General features: G+C 41.6%; 1 protein-coding gene across 3 annotated transcripts in view; it reads left to right on the forward strand.

Annotated features, from left to right (window-relative positions):
* The first annotated feature begins 467 nt into the window (after positions 1–467).
* Positions 468–18673, forward strand: part of TNPO1 (transportin 1) — a 52489-nt gene continuing 34283 nt past the window's right edge. The window contains exons 1-4 of one of the 3 annotated variants that reach the window (XM_054002772.1): positions 468–1207; positions 1383–1496; positions 3960–4035; positions 12534–12632. In XM_054002772.1, the coding sequence (XP_053858747.1) occupies positions 1392–1496; positions 3960–4035; positions 12534–12632 (280 nt within the window). In that variant the 5' untranslated portion in view covers positions 468–1207; positions 1383–1391. Of the gene's footprint in view, positions 1208–1243; positions 1497–3959; positions 4036–12533; positions 12633–18673 lie in introns of those variants that run through there. The other 2 variants (XM_054002773.1, XM_054002774.1) reach the window with 2 other exon arrangements.

Below are 18673 nucleotides of genomic sequence, written 5' to 3' on the forward strand. Positions count from 1 at the left end.
TTCCTACTAATTAGTGGCATGTTGTTATGTACCTAATTTACTGACTTCATCTTGTTTAGGTGCTGCAAACTCTCAAGAGGTGTTCAGCTTTTGTAGTCTCCCAAAAAGTTCTATGATAACTACAGCAGTAGTTGCAATACTGATTTTGTCTTTTTCAAGAAAAGCATCACATAGTAATAGAAGAAAAGTTAGCTGAGGACACTTCTTAGCACCTTGGACTGGACAGTCAGTGTTGGGGAAGTGAGACAAAGACCCATATAGCGAATTATCTGGGATGCATCCTTAGGAATCAGTATTGTTTCCTGCCCTCAGTGCCTCTGAACAGTTGTTAAGGCTGAGATTGCAATATTTCAACTGACGTCTGTACTGCAGCAGAAGCAGCAGAAATTAGTTTTCATGTCAAGTGAGGTGCTTACACAGTGACTAAAAGTAAGATTATAAAAACCAGATAATTACTGGCTTTCACTTTCACATTTTAGACCAGTTTTAAACAGAATTCGGTTAGTATAATACATAAAAATAACTACATACATACATGTGTAATGCATATTTTACATATATATATATATGTATCTAAATTATCAATTTTAACCCGAAATCTCCCGTGATATATTTTGGGGTTCAGTTTAAGATACAGTAAGTATTCAAAGCAGTTTCTTTGGAGTTTGCACGCCCCAGCCTCCCCCTATTTCCATGCGTACTTCGTCTTGTTTTCTCTTTACACGTGGAATTGGGAACTTACGAGATCCGTTCAGCGCTCAGCCAAATGACGTAGAAGTGCAGCAGGTACCACGTTCCTGACCCCGGAGTCTGATTTCGCGCCCGCACTGCTGTTTCGCGGGAAGGCGGGAGCCTCGCACTCGATGCCGGGCGCTATCCCAGGGGGCTGGGCCGAGCCCGGGGCGCCCCTTCGCTCCTCGCCTGTCGCGTTCGCTGTAGGTTTCTGTCTGTTCTCGGGTGGGTGGCGTGGGCTTCCCGTTTCCCTTCGTCCAGGATTGAGGTGCTCGCGTTCTGTCGCCCGCAGGCTTCTGGCAGTGTGGGACGCACCGCGGAAAGGCGGACGGCGGCGCCGGCGGCCCCGAGGCGGCCCGGGCGGGCGGAGCCGTGCCCGGCGCTAGGACCCAGCAGGACGCGAGGCGGCTCCTCGGGCCGGATCACAAATTCGTCGTGACTCAGTCTCTGCTCAGCGCGGAGGCAGCGGGAGCAGGTCGGTGTCCTACGTCTATCCAGCGGCTGCTGGAGTGCGTGGGGGCACGAGAGTCGAAGGGGAACGGGCACTGCCGCGCCGCTTCCCTGGCCCGGCCTTCCTTCATCTCCGCCCGCCCCCGCCCGGGCCCTGCCGCGCCGCCAACCGCGGCCGCCTGTTGTCTGCTGTTTTCCAGACAGCCAAGATGGAGTACGAGTGGAAGCCCGACGAGCAGGGGCTCCAACAGATCCTGCAGCTGCTCAAGGAGTCCCAGTCCCCGGACACCACCACGCAGAGAGCCGTGCAACAAGTATCCTTGGCCGAGGCTGGCGGGGCCCCAAGAGTGGGCCGGGGGCGGGCGGGGGGAGCGTGGCCTGCGCGGCAGCGGGGCCGGCCCTGCGGCAGCCGGGCCTGCCCGGCTCGACCCGGCCGGGGAGCCGCCGCAACGCGGAGGGCCGAGCCCTGGCCGGAGCGGACAGCCGTGGCGCGGCGTTTGAACCGCCGAGGTGGCCTATGGGCCCCACCTGGGGCCGCCTTCACCCGGCTGGCACTGGGCACCTGTTGCTAGCCCAGAGACAAGGGCCGCTTTGGGTTTGACCGTAGGGGGCCTTTTTTATTTTTTAATTAATTAATTTATTTTCAAAGCTTGCACTCGAGCGCGTCTCCGCCGATATCCGCCGCTCTTTCAGGTTCCCCCGCCCAGCCCCCAGGGCGGCCAGGCGGGAACGGGGCCCTCGGCCCGGTGGGTCCCGACGAGGGGGCCGGGAGTGTCCCGCGAGGTGTGCCCGCTCTCCCCGCGGCAGAGAGGGGGCGAGCAGGGGCCTCTCGAAGTAATCTGGCGCCGGGATTCGAGGAGAAAGCCTCGTAGCTGGTGGGGGTAGTGCCGCTGGCAGAGCCGCTGCCTGCGCGCCCTCGTGGGCCTGCTGGTTCTGACACTGCGCATTTTGGTGCGTGGTGAGGATGTTTTTATTTGTCTGGAAGCTTGATCCTGAAATTCGGCTCGTTAAAATTCACGAAAATAGGGAGCTCTACAGTATGTAGCTTGTACTGCTTGTACTGCTTTGATTTGGTGTTGGTGTTGTGGATTGATGGTTTTTTCACTCCGTCCCTCCTCTTCTCCTTCCCCCTGCGCCCCCCCCCAATCGCTCTTCATTGTAGAAATAATAAGGAATAGCAAGGTTTTAAGGAGTAAGGATTGAGAAAGCAAAACTTTAAATTAAGACTGATAGAAGCATAAGCCTTAAAAAATGCCTCATCTATTGTTTCCTGCTCATTGAGCTAGCCATAAGTGCTATGAAATTTATTGATGTGCTGAAATTGTATGAGGAGTTTGTTATCTGGATCTCTTTTTATTTAAGGCATTTTCTTGAAGGTCTCCACAGAAGGCAACAGAATTTATTTAAGTAGGTAACAACATATGTGTGTCTGTATACATTTGTATTAAGAGTTTAGCTTTAAGCCAGATTTGCTCCACTTCTAGACTTTTGTAGCAAATGCAGTGAATATCAGGAAAGCTTCTGCTCCTGTCTGAAAGGTGAAGGTCAACTGCATCTTGATCATCTTGTTCTTTTATCTGTGTTTTAATTTTTTAAAATATGATTGCTTTCTTTGAAAAATCCTAAACAGAAGAGTCTAAAGAAGTAGTTGTCTGATAATGCCCCAAGCTTAAACCGGTGCTCTTTAGTATTTAGCATATCAAAGTGTTTATAGGAACAGTGTTTATAATGTAGCTTTAGTGTAAAATTACACTTTAAAGCTTTGCTTCAAATAATTTAATTACTTCTTGTTTGTTTATTGAGCTATGGCATCATATATGCAGGATGGGTTGTATAAGTGATGCTGTCTGTCTTGATGATGTATAGAACTTGACTGAACAAAAGTCCTTTCAACTAATGCTTGAAATTCTTTTTAAGTGATAGTGAAAACTCCCTGCTGTGTTGATGTTGGCTAGTAAAGGTTAGAGGTAAAAGGTTTTGTGCATATATAAAGGTTCCACACGCATACAAAAGGAATTGTGATGTTTGTTGTGTTCTAGGATGCTGTTTAATAGCATGTCTAAGCAGGGTTGTGATTAATGGTTTCAAATTTAAAGTACTTAGTCCACAATTTTTTGTAGAAAAATCAAAAATATGTGTATTTATTCTGCAATGCTGTTTCTTTATGATACTGTTTTAGCAAACTTGGGTGTTTAGGTGTCTTCTTAGTGGGAAGAATAGGTCAGCTAAAACCCTTTGTTAAGTAAAGTTATAAGAACTAGTATGGTTTCAGATATTTTTCAATTCAATTTATTGTATGTTTCATGGAATGAAAAAGGAAAAGTTAAGTGGGTGAAGAAGTTGTTAAGAAAATTAGTCTAAGAACTAGTCTTCATTTCTTAGACCAATTAAGTGTTTTCTCATTAAGTTTCTGTTAAATACAGTTCTTTCTTCTCCTTTCCGTTACTTTTTGATCCATTTGACCACACAGTTGTTGGTAGTGTTCAGCTGCCTGTTCCGGTGACACAGCTTTACAGATATATTTAAGGATCTGTTAATTTTTATGTCCGTCCATGGATTATCTTTTAGACTTCCCCATAACTAAAAGCTATTGCTTCAGTAAGAAAATTACAGAAACTGTTTTTAGGCTGTTCATGCTCTGTATGTCATGAGCTTATAGTCACAGCTGATTGAAGTGATGTAGCAATACATAACAAACATAACAATCTTTGTATCCAGAAAGTTATAAATGTTGTATGTAAAGATTCAAAACTTTCCTTAACAGTTTTTCTCTTCAGAAACTGGAACAACTCAATCAGTATCCAGATTTCAACAACTACCTGATCTTTGTTCTTACAAAGTTGAAGTCTGAAGGTAAGTTCTTGAGATAGTGACTTTTATTTTACTTTTTTTAGCCTTTAGAAAGAAATGTATTATTTTGCTTCAAAGAAATAGAAAGCTGACTCTAGTTAATTTGCTGGTTGGTTGAGCTGTCTGTAGTCATGTAGAATTCACTTACGCACTCAGTGTGGTCTTTATGAGGAAAAAAAGTCTGATTACTTATTGGTACTTGCAGTATCAGCCTTAGAGTGGAATCCATTCTAAATGGCCTATGAAATCTCCTGAGAATGTTAGAGCTTCATACCTCTATTGGACTGCAGTAAAGTTGTGGAATAACTGTGATGAATCATGACTATATACATTCTAAAACATACTGCTAAGTTCAATTATGATAATTATCTCTGTAGTAATGAGACTGGTAAATACTTTGAAGACTACATATTTAGAGTTGTCCAAAGATGTCTGTCATAATCGTCATTCTGAAGATTTAATTGTAGTAAAATACAGTTAGAAATCAATCATGCTGTTTTATTGTTATGGACATTACAGTACAGATTGTATATGGCATAGTGTATAGTCTTTACCAGTTGGTAAATTCAGCCAATTACTTTGTGATCAGGATGTGTGAAAGATTGTCTTCTCAGTGGACTACAGCTATTGTTTTGAGATGTCTTTGATAGAGAAAGGAAAATTTGTTTGAAGATCTGCTTTAGCACATTTGTTTCTTTACATATGTTTGTAATCGTATTTGGTTGTTTGGGTAGTTTTCTAGGTTTTTTTCCTTTAGTGTTTTGCTCCTAGTGCTTTTTCTGCCATTTGATGTTTCACGTCTTTGTTTGTGAATGCTTGCTTTTTTCCTTTGAATTAGATTTACTTATGTGTGGCCCTTGACAAAGAATTGTCATGAATGTTTGTCTACATTTTAGGTAGTGTTTTGGTTGTATCAGCTTGCTTCAGGAGGAGGGAAACACAGAGGAGTATGAAAGTATATTTTCCTGTTTGAAGGCTAGAGTATATATAAAAGCTTTTGTGTGTTCTGTGTAGGAAGTCACCTAATAATCTGTAAAGTCTCTTAAGTCTGAGAGCATTTTCAAGACTTGAGTCAGCCAGGATATTGAATCTTTGAATAAGGTGTCAGTGTAGATACTATGTCCTTTATACCATTGCCAGAAAAATTTTAAGCAAAGCAGTTCCAGTAGTGGGATATGGAATCTGTACAAAGGATGTGACAAGAAGGATGTTTCACTCTTTTTTTGTCCACAAATTTGTTTTCTGACACTTACACGACTTCCTGATTTCGCTTTCTTCAGTCACCATTTGAGCCTGAGGTTCTAGATTGTCATAGATGTTTGGTGTTTAGTTTTGTGTCAAGATCTACCTTCCTAACAGAACTATTTTGGTTATTCAGTAGTCATCTTTTCCCTTCCTTATGTTTAATCACATCAGCCTCTATAGAATTTGATAAAGAGTAGGAGATGCTAGCTGTTGCAAAATGGTTGTGTAAAGCTGTTTTATCTGAGAGAAAAACAGCAGGTTGAGGGGCCAAGCAAGCTGGGAAGAAGTAGCAAGTTAACTTCCAGGGAGCAGTGTTTTGGATCAGATTGCACTGATATGTCTCACAAATACATCAGGTCTATTGTGAGACTGTTGAAGAGCAACTGTTACTTTGGTGATGCTCTTGTCCTGCATCATGACATTTTTAGGGTCATAACCTTTTGTCCAAAGCAACTATTTTTTCATCTTTGTATCTCTATTTCTAGAAATTTGCGAAATTTGAAGGTACTGTAACCAAGTCTGGTGTTGGTATTTCTCATAGTGTTTGCCAAGTTCTAAATATTCAAATTCTGTCATCTTGCTTAGGTAGGACTATTGAAGAATGGCAGGAGACTGTTGATTGGATTTGCTTTGAATCCAACCAACAGCCCTTCACCTTCCCTCATGCTCAAGTAGGGTAATGAGACTGTTAGAACTGCTGGTCAGCAGCTACAATACTTGGATGGACTCATCCCAGTAGATACCTGACTTCAGTACGATTGAGAAAGCATTCTGATTTCTTCCCTCCTGAAGCGGGTTGTATTAGCTGTCTGTCTCTACCGCTCTGCCACAGACCAAAGCATGAATATTCATACTGTTAGAAGTTCATGTCTTTATTGAGTCCATACTATTCCAGCAGAAGAAGCAATGGAAATAGGCTTATAAAATATCTGACAGCTTATTAAATAAAAATTAAGGTGTTTTCATAGTCCACGAGAAAAAGATTTTGGCTTGGTAGCAGATAGGAGCTGAGCTTTGATTCCGTTTTTGCTACTGTTAAAACTTCTGCAGAGAAAATGGTGCTTAAGGATACATTTGGGTGACAGCTCCTGAGTGTGGGAATTCTGTTATTTGTTAGTTGAAATGTGTGTTAAATAGTATCATTCTACTGCAGTGAAGATTGCACCAATTTGTCTGTGACCGGCGTCTTACGCCTCTGTGGACTCTTAACTTTGCAAGAAAACTTCTTCTACAACCTATCATACCAGCCATTTACAAAACTGGCTTTCACTGGGCCTTGCCTTTAAGATACTAAGGTATTCTTACTGTTACTACCTTCTTTTCCTCTAGTCTTAGTTCCATCAGGCTTCTGTTTCTGAATGCTTGTGACTTACTGGTTTAAGACCTATTGTGATAATCCTACACGTAAGCAGGGGTTTTCTTGGTTTTGTTTTTAAATTTTTCTGGGCCCTGTCAAAGCTTGTTAAGCTTGGGTCATCCTGGAAGCAGGAATGCCCTGCTGCCATTTCATCAGTGAAAATATATGGCCTACTTTGCTGCTACAGCATGTAGCCCAAGGTTTAAGTACTTAATTTCTTTCTTCTTGGTTTTTTGGGTTTGGTTTTTTTGGGTTTGGTTGATGGTTTTTTGTTTTTTTTTTTTTTTTTTTTTTTTGGTGGGTTTTTTTTTTGGTGGTTTTTTTTTTCCTTTGTTTATTTTGGTTTTGTTTGTTTGTGGGGTTTTTGTTTGGTTTTTTTGTTTGGGGCTTTTTAGTTTTTGTTGAGGGTTTGTTTGTTTGTTTTGATTATTCTAAAATTAATGTGCATTTCTAAAGATAGAGTTGGGAATCTGAATGAACCCCAGTGTTAAAAATATCACAATATAAAACTTGTTAAGGAAACAGCATTCAGTTAGACAGTAGGCAGGCTGATGAAATGAAATAAGATCCCAAGCCATTCAAATTTAAGATATAGATCTCTAGAATGTACTTCCCACAAAGTATGGTGCTTAAAGATCTTCCTTGGGTAAGTAAGATGGAGTCCAGATTAACTGAAAAGTAGTCTGAATGAAAAAGAGTTATTTTGCTAATTTATCTGTAAATGAAAATATTACTTGTAGGCACTGTTAGTGTAGTTGTTCCTTCTTGGACTGGAAGGTAAAAAAACTCTCAGATAATGTAATGACACTGCCCTGTCTGTAGTGTTGGGTTTGTGGTTTTATTTTTCCAGTGTCCCCTGAGGTAAGCTCAGAATCCTTCAGTCTTCTGTATTCTGTTAATAATTTGTTTTCTGGAGTGTTGTGTGCATGTTGCTTCTGCTTCTCAGGTAATTTTCTGGTTTTTGTTTGACTGAAACAGTCCAGTGCTACATGGAAGCATCAGTTCTGCTTGTTGCTTTTTTCATTTAATTGCAGCTTCCCTTCTTTGATCCAAGTCATGCATCTATATCCCCCTTTCCTTGTTTGCATCATTGCATCCCTAGTCCAGGTATCTTTCTTTGAAGAGAAGTATGAGAATGTATTTTCCTAATTTCAGTCTCTTTGCTGTCTTGCTGAGGCCCATTCTAGTCTCTGCCTAAGGTGTGTTGAGGCAGTTCACCAGGATATATGAAGTCTGAGGCAGGTCAGAACCTCTAGATGTCATAATACAGACATTCATACTGCAAGCAGAAGTACTGAGTTTGTTTCAGACCTTGTTGACTGCAATGATGAAATTTCCAAAGTTGCCTGTATGAAAACTTGCTTTGTTTATGCCTTTTGTAAATCAAGGTTTGTAAGATATTTCCTTCTCCTTCTACTCTAAAGTAGATAGACAGAAATAGCACCCTTCTTAATTTGCATTGTCCTGTTGTAGGACGACTACACCAATTTCCTGGTGTTTTCTGCTTAGTTTCAGTCCAGAATTACACCATAATTTATTTCAGACAGCATCCTGAACATTGTGAATGGGAGATGGATGTGGCTTGCACTAAACTATCAAAAGATGATGTCCATTGTTATTTAATGGGACATGGTTAGTTTTGCATTATTTCTGTAAAGTTCTCTGTTCACCCCCCCCCCCTTTGTCTGCTGGGCTCTCAGCAGGTACTTACACTAATGGGAAAATATAGAGAGAAGTGCACAATGGTCCTGATACTTTCTGCTGGTTTGTATAACTGCAGTTGTCTATTCTGTTGCAGTTACACAACTGTGATCTTGTGAAGGTGCTTTAGTGACTGACTTTTCACCCCATCCAAACATGAGAACTCTACTATTTATTCTCCACAGAGTGTTATCTGTGTGGATTGATTGGTCATAGTCAGTGGTGTAAGGCTATTGCAGTCAAGGATCAGAGTCCTTAAAATAATCTTTTACTCTGAAGGTGAATGAGCTGAAACAGAGAACACTGCTCTACTACTGTTTTTGTCACAAGCTTTAAGGGTGGTCTTTTGAGCTTATTTCCAAAATACTTTGGATTTTTATAAACCAGTTGGAGATAGAAGAGCATGGTCTCTGCAGTTCTTGGTCTTGATCATGTGATGACCTAGTCATTAGGAGTACTTTACTTTTATCTGGAACATTACCATGGAGACAGGTCCTGTCCCCACCCTACTCTCTCCCCTCTCTCCCCCTCCAAGTTTTTGTTTCAACAGAGCTTTTCACAGGTAGTAATTTATGTTCTGGTAATCATGACACTAATAATTAATCTAGTTTTGCACATATAATTCAAAACAGCTTTTTATCAGATATTGCTGAAATCTAAAATGGTCATGCGGGTTTGATGTGAATGTTTCCTGATGAGTTGTGAAATTTAAACTTGATCCAGAGAGCAGTTTTCATGAATCCATTCCATTAGGATCTTTCTTGGCATGTTGCTGTTGAAAGATAATTGAAACTGAGCAGGAAAAAGACCGTAATGTGAGATTATGTGTCAATTTGCCAGTTACCCATTTCAAGAAGGTATCTTTGATGAGAATGATTAATCCAGAAAAGTGATTCAGGAGTTTTAATTGTTAAATTAAAACAGAAGCTGCCCTCCCCTACCACTTCCCCCCAGTACAGTGACCCTACATATCACTATTAAATATACAGAAATAATTATCAAGTAGTGAAACTGTTTGCATTACCATTCAGAAACCAAGTCAGATTAATCTGCCTTTACAGTTTAAAATGCTGCATACCCTATATGTAAGGTATACGTATTGCATACCCTATAGGGTATAGGTATATGCATGCCCTGTAAGCAGGACACCCTATAGTGTCCTACTTAACAACAGCAAAGCATTTTCTTCTCTGAAGTTCAGATACATGAAGAATTACAAAAATTCTAACTTCTACTGAGTACATAAATCTAATAGTTGAGTTCCCTAAATATCTTAAGGGAAAGAGTAGAATCATGGAATATCCTGAGTGGGAAGGGACTCATTCACAAAGTCACAAGTCCAACTCCTGGCTCTGCACGAAATACCCCCAAAAGTCATACCATGTGCCTGACAGCACTGTCCAAAGGCTTCTTGAACTCTGTCAGGCTGGTGCTGTGACCACTTCCCTGGGGGAGCCTCTACCAGTGCTCAGCCACCCTCTGGTTGAAGAACCTTTCCCTACTATCCAACCTAAACCTCCCCTGACACAAATTTAGGCCATTCCCTCGGGACCTGTCACTGGTCACCACAGAGAAGAGATCAATGTCTGGCCATCCTCTTCCTCTACTGCAGATGTAGACTGCAATGAGGTCTCTCCTCTGTCCTCCAGGCTGAACAGACCAGGTGACCTCAGCTGCTCCTCATACAGCTTCCCCTCACGGCCTTTCACCATCCTCATGGCCCTCCTTTGGAAACTCTCTAGCCTTACATTAGGCTATTGTGGCACCCAGAACTGCCCCAGCACTTGAGGTGAGGCTGCCGCAGAGCAGAGCACAGCAGGACAATCCCCTCCCTTGCCTGGATGGCCGTGCTGTGCCTGATGTCCCCAGGCCAGGGGTGGCCCTCCTGGCTGCCAGGGCACTGCTGACCATGTTCAACTTGCCATTGACCAGGACCCCCAGGTCCCTTTCTGTGGCACTGCTTTCCAGCATCTCATTTCCCAGTCTGTCTGCACATCCAATGTTGCCCCATTCCCCAGTGCAGAATCCAGCACTCGTTAGAACTTCATACAGTTGGTGATTGTCCAACCCTCCAGTTTATTGAGGTCTCTCTGCAGGGCCTTTCTGCCTTTGAAGAAGTCAGCAGCTCCTCCCAGTTTAGTATCATTGGCAGACTTACTTAGTATATGTATTATCAGATAATTACTTTTGTAAGGTTAGTAAGAATTCCATGGCTTTCCCCAATGTGCTCGCTAATTATTCCTTTCCGTGCTTCTTTAGAGATTTTGTAGTGCAGGTTTAAGTAAAGTCTTCTAATAGATTATTTATTTAGAGTTTTGAAAGACACTGAATTTGATTGTGGATTTGTTATGTGATTCAATACTTCAGGAACACGTTCCTGGAGCTCATTATTTTGAACATCCAGAATCAAGAATATGAAATCTCCATTGTTATTTCTTTCCTTGTTCCTGAGACCATTCAAGGAAAGAATTGCTATGTTGTTGTCTGAAGTTCAAGTAGTCTTGGATAAGATATGTTTTGGCCTAAAATAAATCTTTAGGTGTAAGGTGTAAGTACTTAATGAGCTGTTTCAAGCTTTTCCTTAATGTTTCTTTAAAAGCTCCAATGAGTATTTCTTTGTATGCTATTATAAAAAGCATACTCTCATACTCAGTGATGTTTGGTTGTTTTTTTTTTACATCCAACCTAAGTGTACTTAAAATGTCAGTATCAAGCATTCCTATGGGGTATTAGAAACACCGGCAACGCTTTCTCCTACAGAAAGCAAAAGTGTTGCTGGTATTTCTAAAGGGATTCTGTTCACCAAGCAGTATTTTATTCAATGCAGTTCAGAGGTGCCTCCTATTTGGAAGGCTATGTACTGGTGTCTGATTTAGGCTCTTAGGAAGCAATATCACCACCTCTTTCAAGATTTTCAGAAAGCATACTTACTGTGAGGCACTGGGATGATAAAGCTTTTCAGCATGTATGTTACCTTGCAGTGCTGGGCCAGGTGCAATTGGATAGCCAACCATTTTTATTAAGCCAAATCTGTTTTAGTAAAGGAGTGCCTATTACCACTGTTCATGTACAAGTTAAACATCTTTCCTTTAATGTCACAAGAGAGTGGAACCTAGAAGGAAAAAACCCAAATACTGTTAATACTACAAATAATAATATCCACAGTATGTTTTACGGGTTCCAGAATTGAATATCTTTACTGTCCATAGAAAAGGCACATCTTGACTTCACAGTTTCATGCTAATACCAGTAATAGGATAAGCATTACTACTGCTTTTGCAAAATATTTTAAACTCCTTTCTTCTCCTTCTATAATAACATAATACGCACTCTTCAGAACACCCATGAAGCTCATGCCTTCTGCTTTCAACAGGCATTCAGGAGCAACTGTGCCATGACAGAGCTACATAATCATCAAAGAATGACAGAATGGTTTCAGTTGAAAGGGGCAGTGAAGATTAATTCCAACTCCCCTGTCATGGGCAGGGATGCCACCCACTATATTAGATTACTCAAGACCCTGTCTAACCCTTGAAAAATTTCAGGGATGAGGCATCCACTACTTCTCTGGGCAACCTGTTCTTGTGCCTCACCACCCGCTGAGTAAAGAATTTCTTCCTAACATCTAATCTAAATCTCTCCTCTTTTAGTTTAAAAATCTTCTCCCTTGTCCTACCACTATCTGTCAATGAAAAAAAGTTGCTTTCCCTCTTTTAAGTACTGAGAGGCAGCAATTGTGGTCTCCCCAAAGTGTTCTTTTCTCCAGACTTTACAACCTCAGGTCTCAGGCCGTCTTCACACGAGAGGTGTTCCAGCCCTCTGATCATCTTTGTGGCCCTCCTCTGGACTTGCTCCAACAGGTTATTGTCCTTCCTGTGCTGGAGACAACAGAGCTGGATGCAGCACTGAAGGTGGGGTCTCACCAGCATAGAGTAGAGGGGCACGCCTCTCCCTCACCCTGGTGGCCACACTGCTTTAGATGCAGCCCAGGATGCGGTTGGCTTTATGGGCTGTAAGCACACATTGTTGACTCATGTCCAGCTTTTCATCCTCTAGTTCTACACAGAGCTGCTCTCACTGCTTTCTTCTCCCAGTCTGTACTCCTATCCGGGATTGCCCTGGCCTAGGGGCAGCACCTCCACTTGGACTTGTTGAGCCTCATGAGATTCTCATGGACTCATTTCTCAAACTTGTCCAGGTCCCTCTGGATGGCATCCCTTCCTTCTGTTGTGTGCTGTTCAACTGTGCTGCTCAACTTTGTCATGTGCAGATCTGCTAAGGGAGCACTCAGTCCCAGGTAACAATGACTGCAGTCTGTACTCAGACTGTGTAGGGAGTTGATAACCGCTTTGCATTACAGCAGTTGTCTGCTTCATCTAAAGTGTCACACTGGCAGTTCAAGCAAGTGTAGATTCAACAGGACAAATTTTTAGTTTGGTATCTCCAAGGAAAAAGCATTCACGTAACTTTAAGTGATGGATGTTTTTCTCTGAATCAGATATACTTCTGATCAGAGAAAATTCTGACTGGCAAGCTGTCAGTCTCAGGAGCTTTGAACATTGCAAAATGATGAGAGTGGGCAGCCGTGGCGTGGCGTTTGAACCGCCGAGGTGGCCTATGGGCCCCACCTGGGGCCGCCTTCACCCGGCTGGCACTGGGCACCTGTTGCTAGCCCAGAGACAAGGGCCGCTTTGGGTTTGACCGTAGGGGGCCTTTTTTATTTTTTAATTAATTAATTTATTTTCAAAGCTTGCACTCGAGCGCGTCTCCGCCGATATCCGCCGCTCTTTCAGGTTCCCCCGCCCAGCCCCCAGGGCGGCCAGGCGGGAACGGGGCCCTCGGCCCGGTGGGTCCCGACGAGGGGGCCGGGAGTGTCCCGCGAGGTGTGCCCGCTCTCCCCGCGGCAGAGAGGGGGCGAGCAGGGGCCTCTCGAAGTAATCTGGCGCCGGGATTCGAGGAGAAAGCCTCGTAGCTGGTGGGGGTAGTGCCGCTGGCAGAGCCGCTGCCTGCGCGCCCTTGTGGGCCTGCTGGTTCTGACACTGCGCATTTTGGTGCGTGGTGCACATAACTTTAAGTGATGGATGTTTTTCTGTGAATCAGTAGATATACTTCTGATCAGAGAAAGTTATGACTGGCAAGCTGTCACTGTGCACCCTGTACAACACCAATGTTTTATGTATTTTGTGTTTCCCAATACTCAGCAGTTTGAATAGGATTCTGAATTACCCTTTTTGATAACATAGTCTTAGTTTAGTCATTCAAGTAATCCTTGTGTACCAACAGCTATTCAAATGACAGATTATCACATATTTTAAAGATTCACTTTTGATATATTCAGAGAGTGCCAAAACCTCTAGTCATCTGACAAGGCAATTTCTTCGGATAGTGACTCTAAATCTGTATTCATTCACTGCCAGGTGCTGTCTAAGCAAGTTCCATTGGGAAGATCATAATTTCCTTTTCCTGTGCACTTGACTAAGCACAAAAGTCCATGTTCTCATCTTCCTCCTCACCCTCAAAAAGTAAATGCCAGAGACATGACATTACTTTTAACATGTTCTCAAACTACAGCAGTGTCCTGAATTTGTTGTACAGTTTGGGACCTTGCAGTGAATCATGTTCTCATCATGCTAAATCCCAATTTCTTATTCTGATGATTATTCTGCTCTTGACAGAATTCTGGGGCTGGTTTAGCTGCTGAATCAGGAGACAACACGAGACTACACGAGAGAGGAAAAGTGCTGGGTCAACCAGGTTTTGGAGATTTGATAGAGAAGCTGAAAGTAGAAGTGAAACCAGAAGATGAATTATTTAACCTTGTCTTGGTTTTGCAAGTCTGTAGAGGTATACAGAATTTGGCATTTTGATTGACATGTGGTAATTATTAATTAGAATACAAAACCTTCCAAAACTAATTGTAGTGGGTTGACCTGGCTGGATGCCAGATCCCTGCCAAAGCTGCTCTGTGTTTCTCCCCATCTCATCTGGACATGGGAGAGAGGATATAACACAAGTCCCTAGCTTGAGATAAGGGCAGGGAGAGATCACTTGCTGATTACTGTCACAGGCTTGGGGAAATAGTTTTTTCTATGACCAATCAAATCAGATTAGGGTTATTACAAATAAAGCCAAATCTTAAAACACCTCCCTTCCACCAGGGCCTAACTTTACTCCTATTTTTCTCTACCTCCTCTCCCCCAGTGGTGCAGGGGGACAGGAAATGGGGTCTGGTGTTAGTTCTCTCTTGCCAGTTGTTCCTCCTCAGGGGGAGCACTCCTCATACTTTCCCCGTGTTCCAGTGACAGGTTCCCTCCCACAGAAGAAAATTTGCCACAAGCTTTTACATCATGAGTCCTTTCAACAGTTTGCAGTTCTTGCCATACTGCTCCAGTGTGGATCCCTTTCATGGAATGCAGTCCTTCAGGAGCAGACTGCTCCATTGTAGGCTTCCCATAGGGTCACAGCCTCCTTTGGGCATCCATCTGCTCTAGTGTGGGATCCTGCATTGGCTGCAGATGGCTATCTCCTCCACCATGAACCTCCATGGGCTGCATCTCCTTCAGTTACCTTAATGTCTGCAGGGCTGTTTTTCATACATATTCTCATACTTCTCTCTACTCTGACTGCAATCTTGCATAGTAATTTTTTTCCTTTCTTAAATCAGAGAATCATAGAATGTGCTGAATTGGTGTGGACCTATCAGGATCATTGTGTCTAGCTAGCCCTGCACAGGACACCCCAAGAATCATACCGTGTGCCTGAAACTGTTACCTAAATGCTTCTTGAACTCTCTTAGACTTCCCTGGAAAGCCTCTTCCAGTGCTCAGCCACCCTATGGGTGAAAATCCTTGTCCTGATATCCAACCTAAACCGTGCCTGTCTCAGATTCATGCCATTTCCTCAAATCCTGTCTTGAGAATGAAGAGGTAGGCACCTCCTCCTCTGCTGTTTTCCCACCATCACTGATGTGCTCAGCCTTGGCCAGCAGCCAGATCTATCTTGGAGCTATTTGACACTTGTTCTGTTGAACGTGGGAGACACTTTTTGAAGCTTCTCAGGGAAGTCACCTCTGCAGGTCCCACTCTGCTACCAAAACCTTGCCACATAGACTCAAATGTACTAACCAACAAGTTTATTTTTGGTAAGCAGTTCAATACTTCTCCCATATTGTCCACAGCTCCATTTTATTTACACCATCATCTTAAGAAGCATAACTTATTATTCAATAAGTATGCAAAACTCAGTATCAGTAGAAAATTTCCAGCTTAGTTTTGGTCTCTTACAGACGTTCCTAAGCTTAGGCAATTGAGTTAAATTATTTTCCATGACTCACATAAGTCAATGGAGAGCACTGATTAACTTCAGTTTAGTCACTACATTTCAAGGTCATTTATGTGTTGACATACACTGAACGTTTTGAAATACCGTCACTCCACTCCTGATGTGATGGAAACCATATTAATTTAAGACAAAAGTGTTACACTTAAGGCATAGTCCAGTATCAAAAAAAAAAAGCAGGATTTTTTTTTTTTTTTTCTGCTAGGAAGTTTGTGAAGCTGTTTTTGTGCTGTATTCTTATATATTAGGACAAAAGAAATTGTTCATTTTCTGCTTCCCATATTACACAGTTACGGTGGGATTCTTTTTTTTTTTTTTTTTTTTTTGTTTTATCTGTTTTAACAGTCAGTTTTATTAATAAATCAGGAATTTTCATGTGCAACAGTGACACTAGTCATTGTCAGTACACATTTTGTATATGTACATAGTAAATCCATATTGATAGTTAAAACACAGAATGACAGCTTATTTCTGAAAAAGACTTTACAGCTTTAAGATGAAGATTGACAGACAGGCAGTTCTGCCTTAGAAAAAGTCTCACCCTCACATCTAATGTTGCCAATATCACAAGATATCACAGCAAAAAAATCGCCATGCTCATAAATCATTATATCACAGCTTGTGAATGGACAAATGTTCTCATCCCAGTCACTCAGTTCTTTTAGCAATCCTAGCAAGTTATGTTTGACCTGCTCATCAAACTTAAAGGCAGGAAGGAAATGCAGAGACAGTGGAAGTAGGGGCACAGCATGGGAAAGACATGGAACAGATGTAGAGGAGGACCACGAAGACCATCAGGGAGTTGGGACCTCTACAGGAAGGAAAGGCTGAGAGAGCTGGTGTGGTCCAGCATGGAAAGAATAAGGCTTTCAGGAGATCTTATTGCAGCTTTTCAATACCTGAAAGAGGGCCTATAGGACAGGGAAAAACTTCTTAGCCAGGCTTATTGTGATAGAACAAGGTGTAATGATTTTAAGAAAGAAGGTTGGTTTAGATTAGATGTACAGAAGTCTTTTACAGTGCAGGTGGTAGAACACTGGAACAGGTTGCCTAGAAAGTAGTGAGTACCTCATCCCTTTAAACATTCCAAGTAAGATTGGTTGGGGCTCTGAGCAGCCTGATTTAATTGAAGATGTTCTTGCCCATGGTGAGGACGTTGGATGAGATAACCTTTTTCAGGTACCTTCCAACTCAAATCATTCTATGATTCTAAAAGGCGTGGTGAAGCATATGCTTACCTGGGCTTGCAGGTAAGCTACAAAAAGCTTTTTACTTCCACATATGCAACCTTTGTCATACAAACCCTCAGTAGAGGAAATGTGACTGTTTGAAGACACACTTTGGTTCTTAAAAGCACTGCAGTAACCCTAAAATAATTTGTGTAATGTGGCTATGCATCCATTTGCTCTGTCTATTACTAAAATTTGGAACTAGTATCAGAATCTTAAAATAGAATTGAAAATTTACTGAGAAACAAATTATAATTGTTCTGAGGTTTTATTTTAAAGCGAGGCAGTGTGAGAGAGAAATCTTCAGCTGATGAACTGATTTGGCACCAAAGATGATACCAAATACCAGAGGTCTGCTTCTTCTTTTTCTTGTACTATATGTTCTTGTCAACTCTGTACTTCCAAGTTAACCGAGACAAAAGGAGACAAGACTGTGAGCTTTTGTGATGGGAGAAGCATATGGCTGACAGAACTAATCGCAAAATCTATGAAGACAGAGGGGTGTCTTACTGAGCTCTTAAGCCATCTGCCTGTAATTTTGGTGTTACAGCAAGAATTTCATCCAGACCTATATTACTATCTTCTGACAGTATAGCTGTTAAGTTGTTGAACAACCTGGATTCCATACATAACCTTGTCCAGTCATATCTGAAATTTTTTTCTTAAACAAAGACTTTAAGATGCAGTGTTATATGTTTATGTGTTTTAATGCTTGGATATCAGATTCTGGGCTGCTTCTCTGTCTCAAGTGGTTGGTGTTTGTTTAGCACAAAGTCCTTTGTGATTTCTGCTTGTCACTTCTCAAACTGTTGATAATTGATTTTGCTTTTTTTAAAAAAATTATTCTTTTCCTCATTTTGTTATTTCTTCTTCATTTATCAGAGATATCACTTCCATTATGAATCCCATGGAATCTTTATTGCAGATATGTGGGATAATCACTTTCTATGAAGAATAGTTTTTCTGTTCTCTTGCCTAAAAGAATGGATTAAAGATATGTCATACTGCTGCATATCACAGAATAGTTTGTGAAGAAAAAAAATGGTCTTGAAGTTTCACCTGCATGTGATCTTTGTTTTTACCTAAACTGGTTGATTAATCCATCTGGTTTTGACAAACTTAATAATGTGTGTATCTCTGCGTGGTTAAATTGAGGCTGTTGCTTTGTCCCTTTTGTGGCTGTAGCCAAGCATTCTAATGGATTAATGTTTTTCCATAATGCAGTGTTTAGTATTTTCATTCTAGAGTTTATCCTAGTAGTGACTAGCCTACTATATTCTAATCAGACTTTGGTTGTCACTGATTTCTTTCACGCCAAGAAGATGGTGCTAGATGATAAAGAGTTACAGTAACTATTGTATTTGGTGTCTGTGGCTGTTAAAGGTAATGGTTTTTTGTGGTTTGCAGAAGTTTTAAAACATGGAAATTAAAGGAGGATTCCTTTGGCTTCTTTTCTCCCCAGGCACAATTTTAAATCATCATAATAATATATGAATGACTGAATTTCTTAAAGGTGTGTGTACCTACCAATGGATGACACTTATGTAAAGCAATCAGAGTTCAGCATACTTTATTGGGGCAAGAATTGATGTGAAAATTTTACTTTTAATTTAGAGACTATCTCAAAATTACTTGATTTGACTTGCCAAGTAACTGTAGTAATACTTGTGATGGCTCACAAGTAAGTTATGAGGTTGAGAGAAGTTTCTCCACACACACAATCTTTAGTTTTTTATTTAAAATAACAAACCCTCTTTTCCCCTCCTTCTCC

This window comes from Vidua macroura, chromosome Z (genome assembly GCF_024509145.1).
Source record: "Vidua macroura isolate BioBank_ID:100142 chromosome Z, ASM2450914v1, whole genome shotgun sequence".
Taxonomy (NCBI): domain Eukaryota; kingdom Metazoa; phylum Chordata; class Aves; order Passeriformes; family Viduidae; genus Vidua; species Vidua macroura.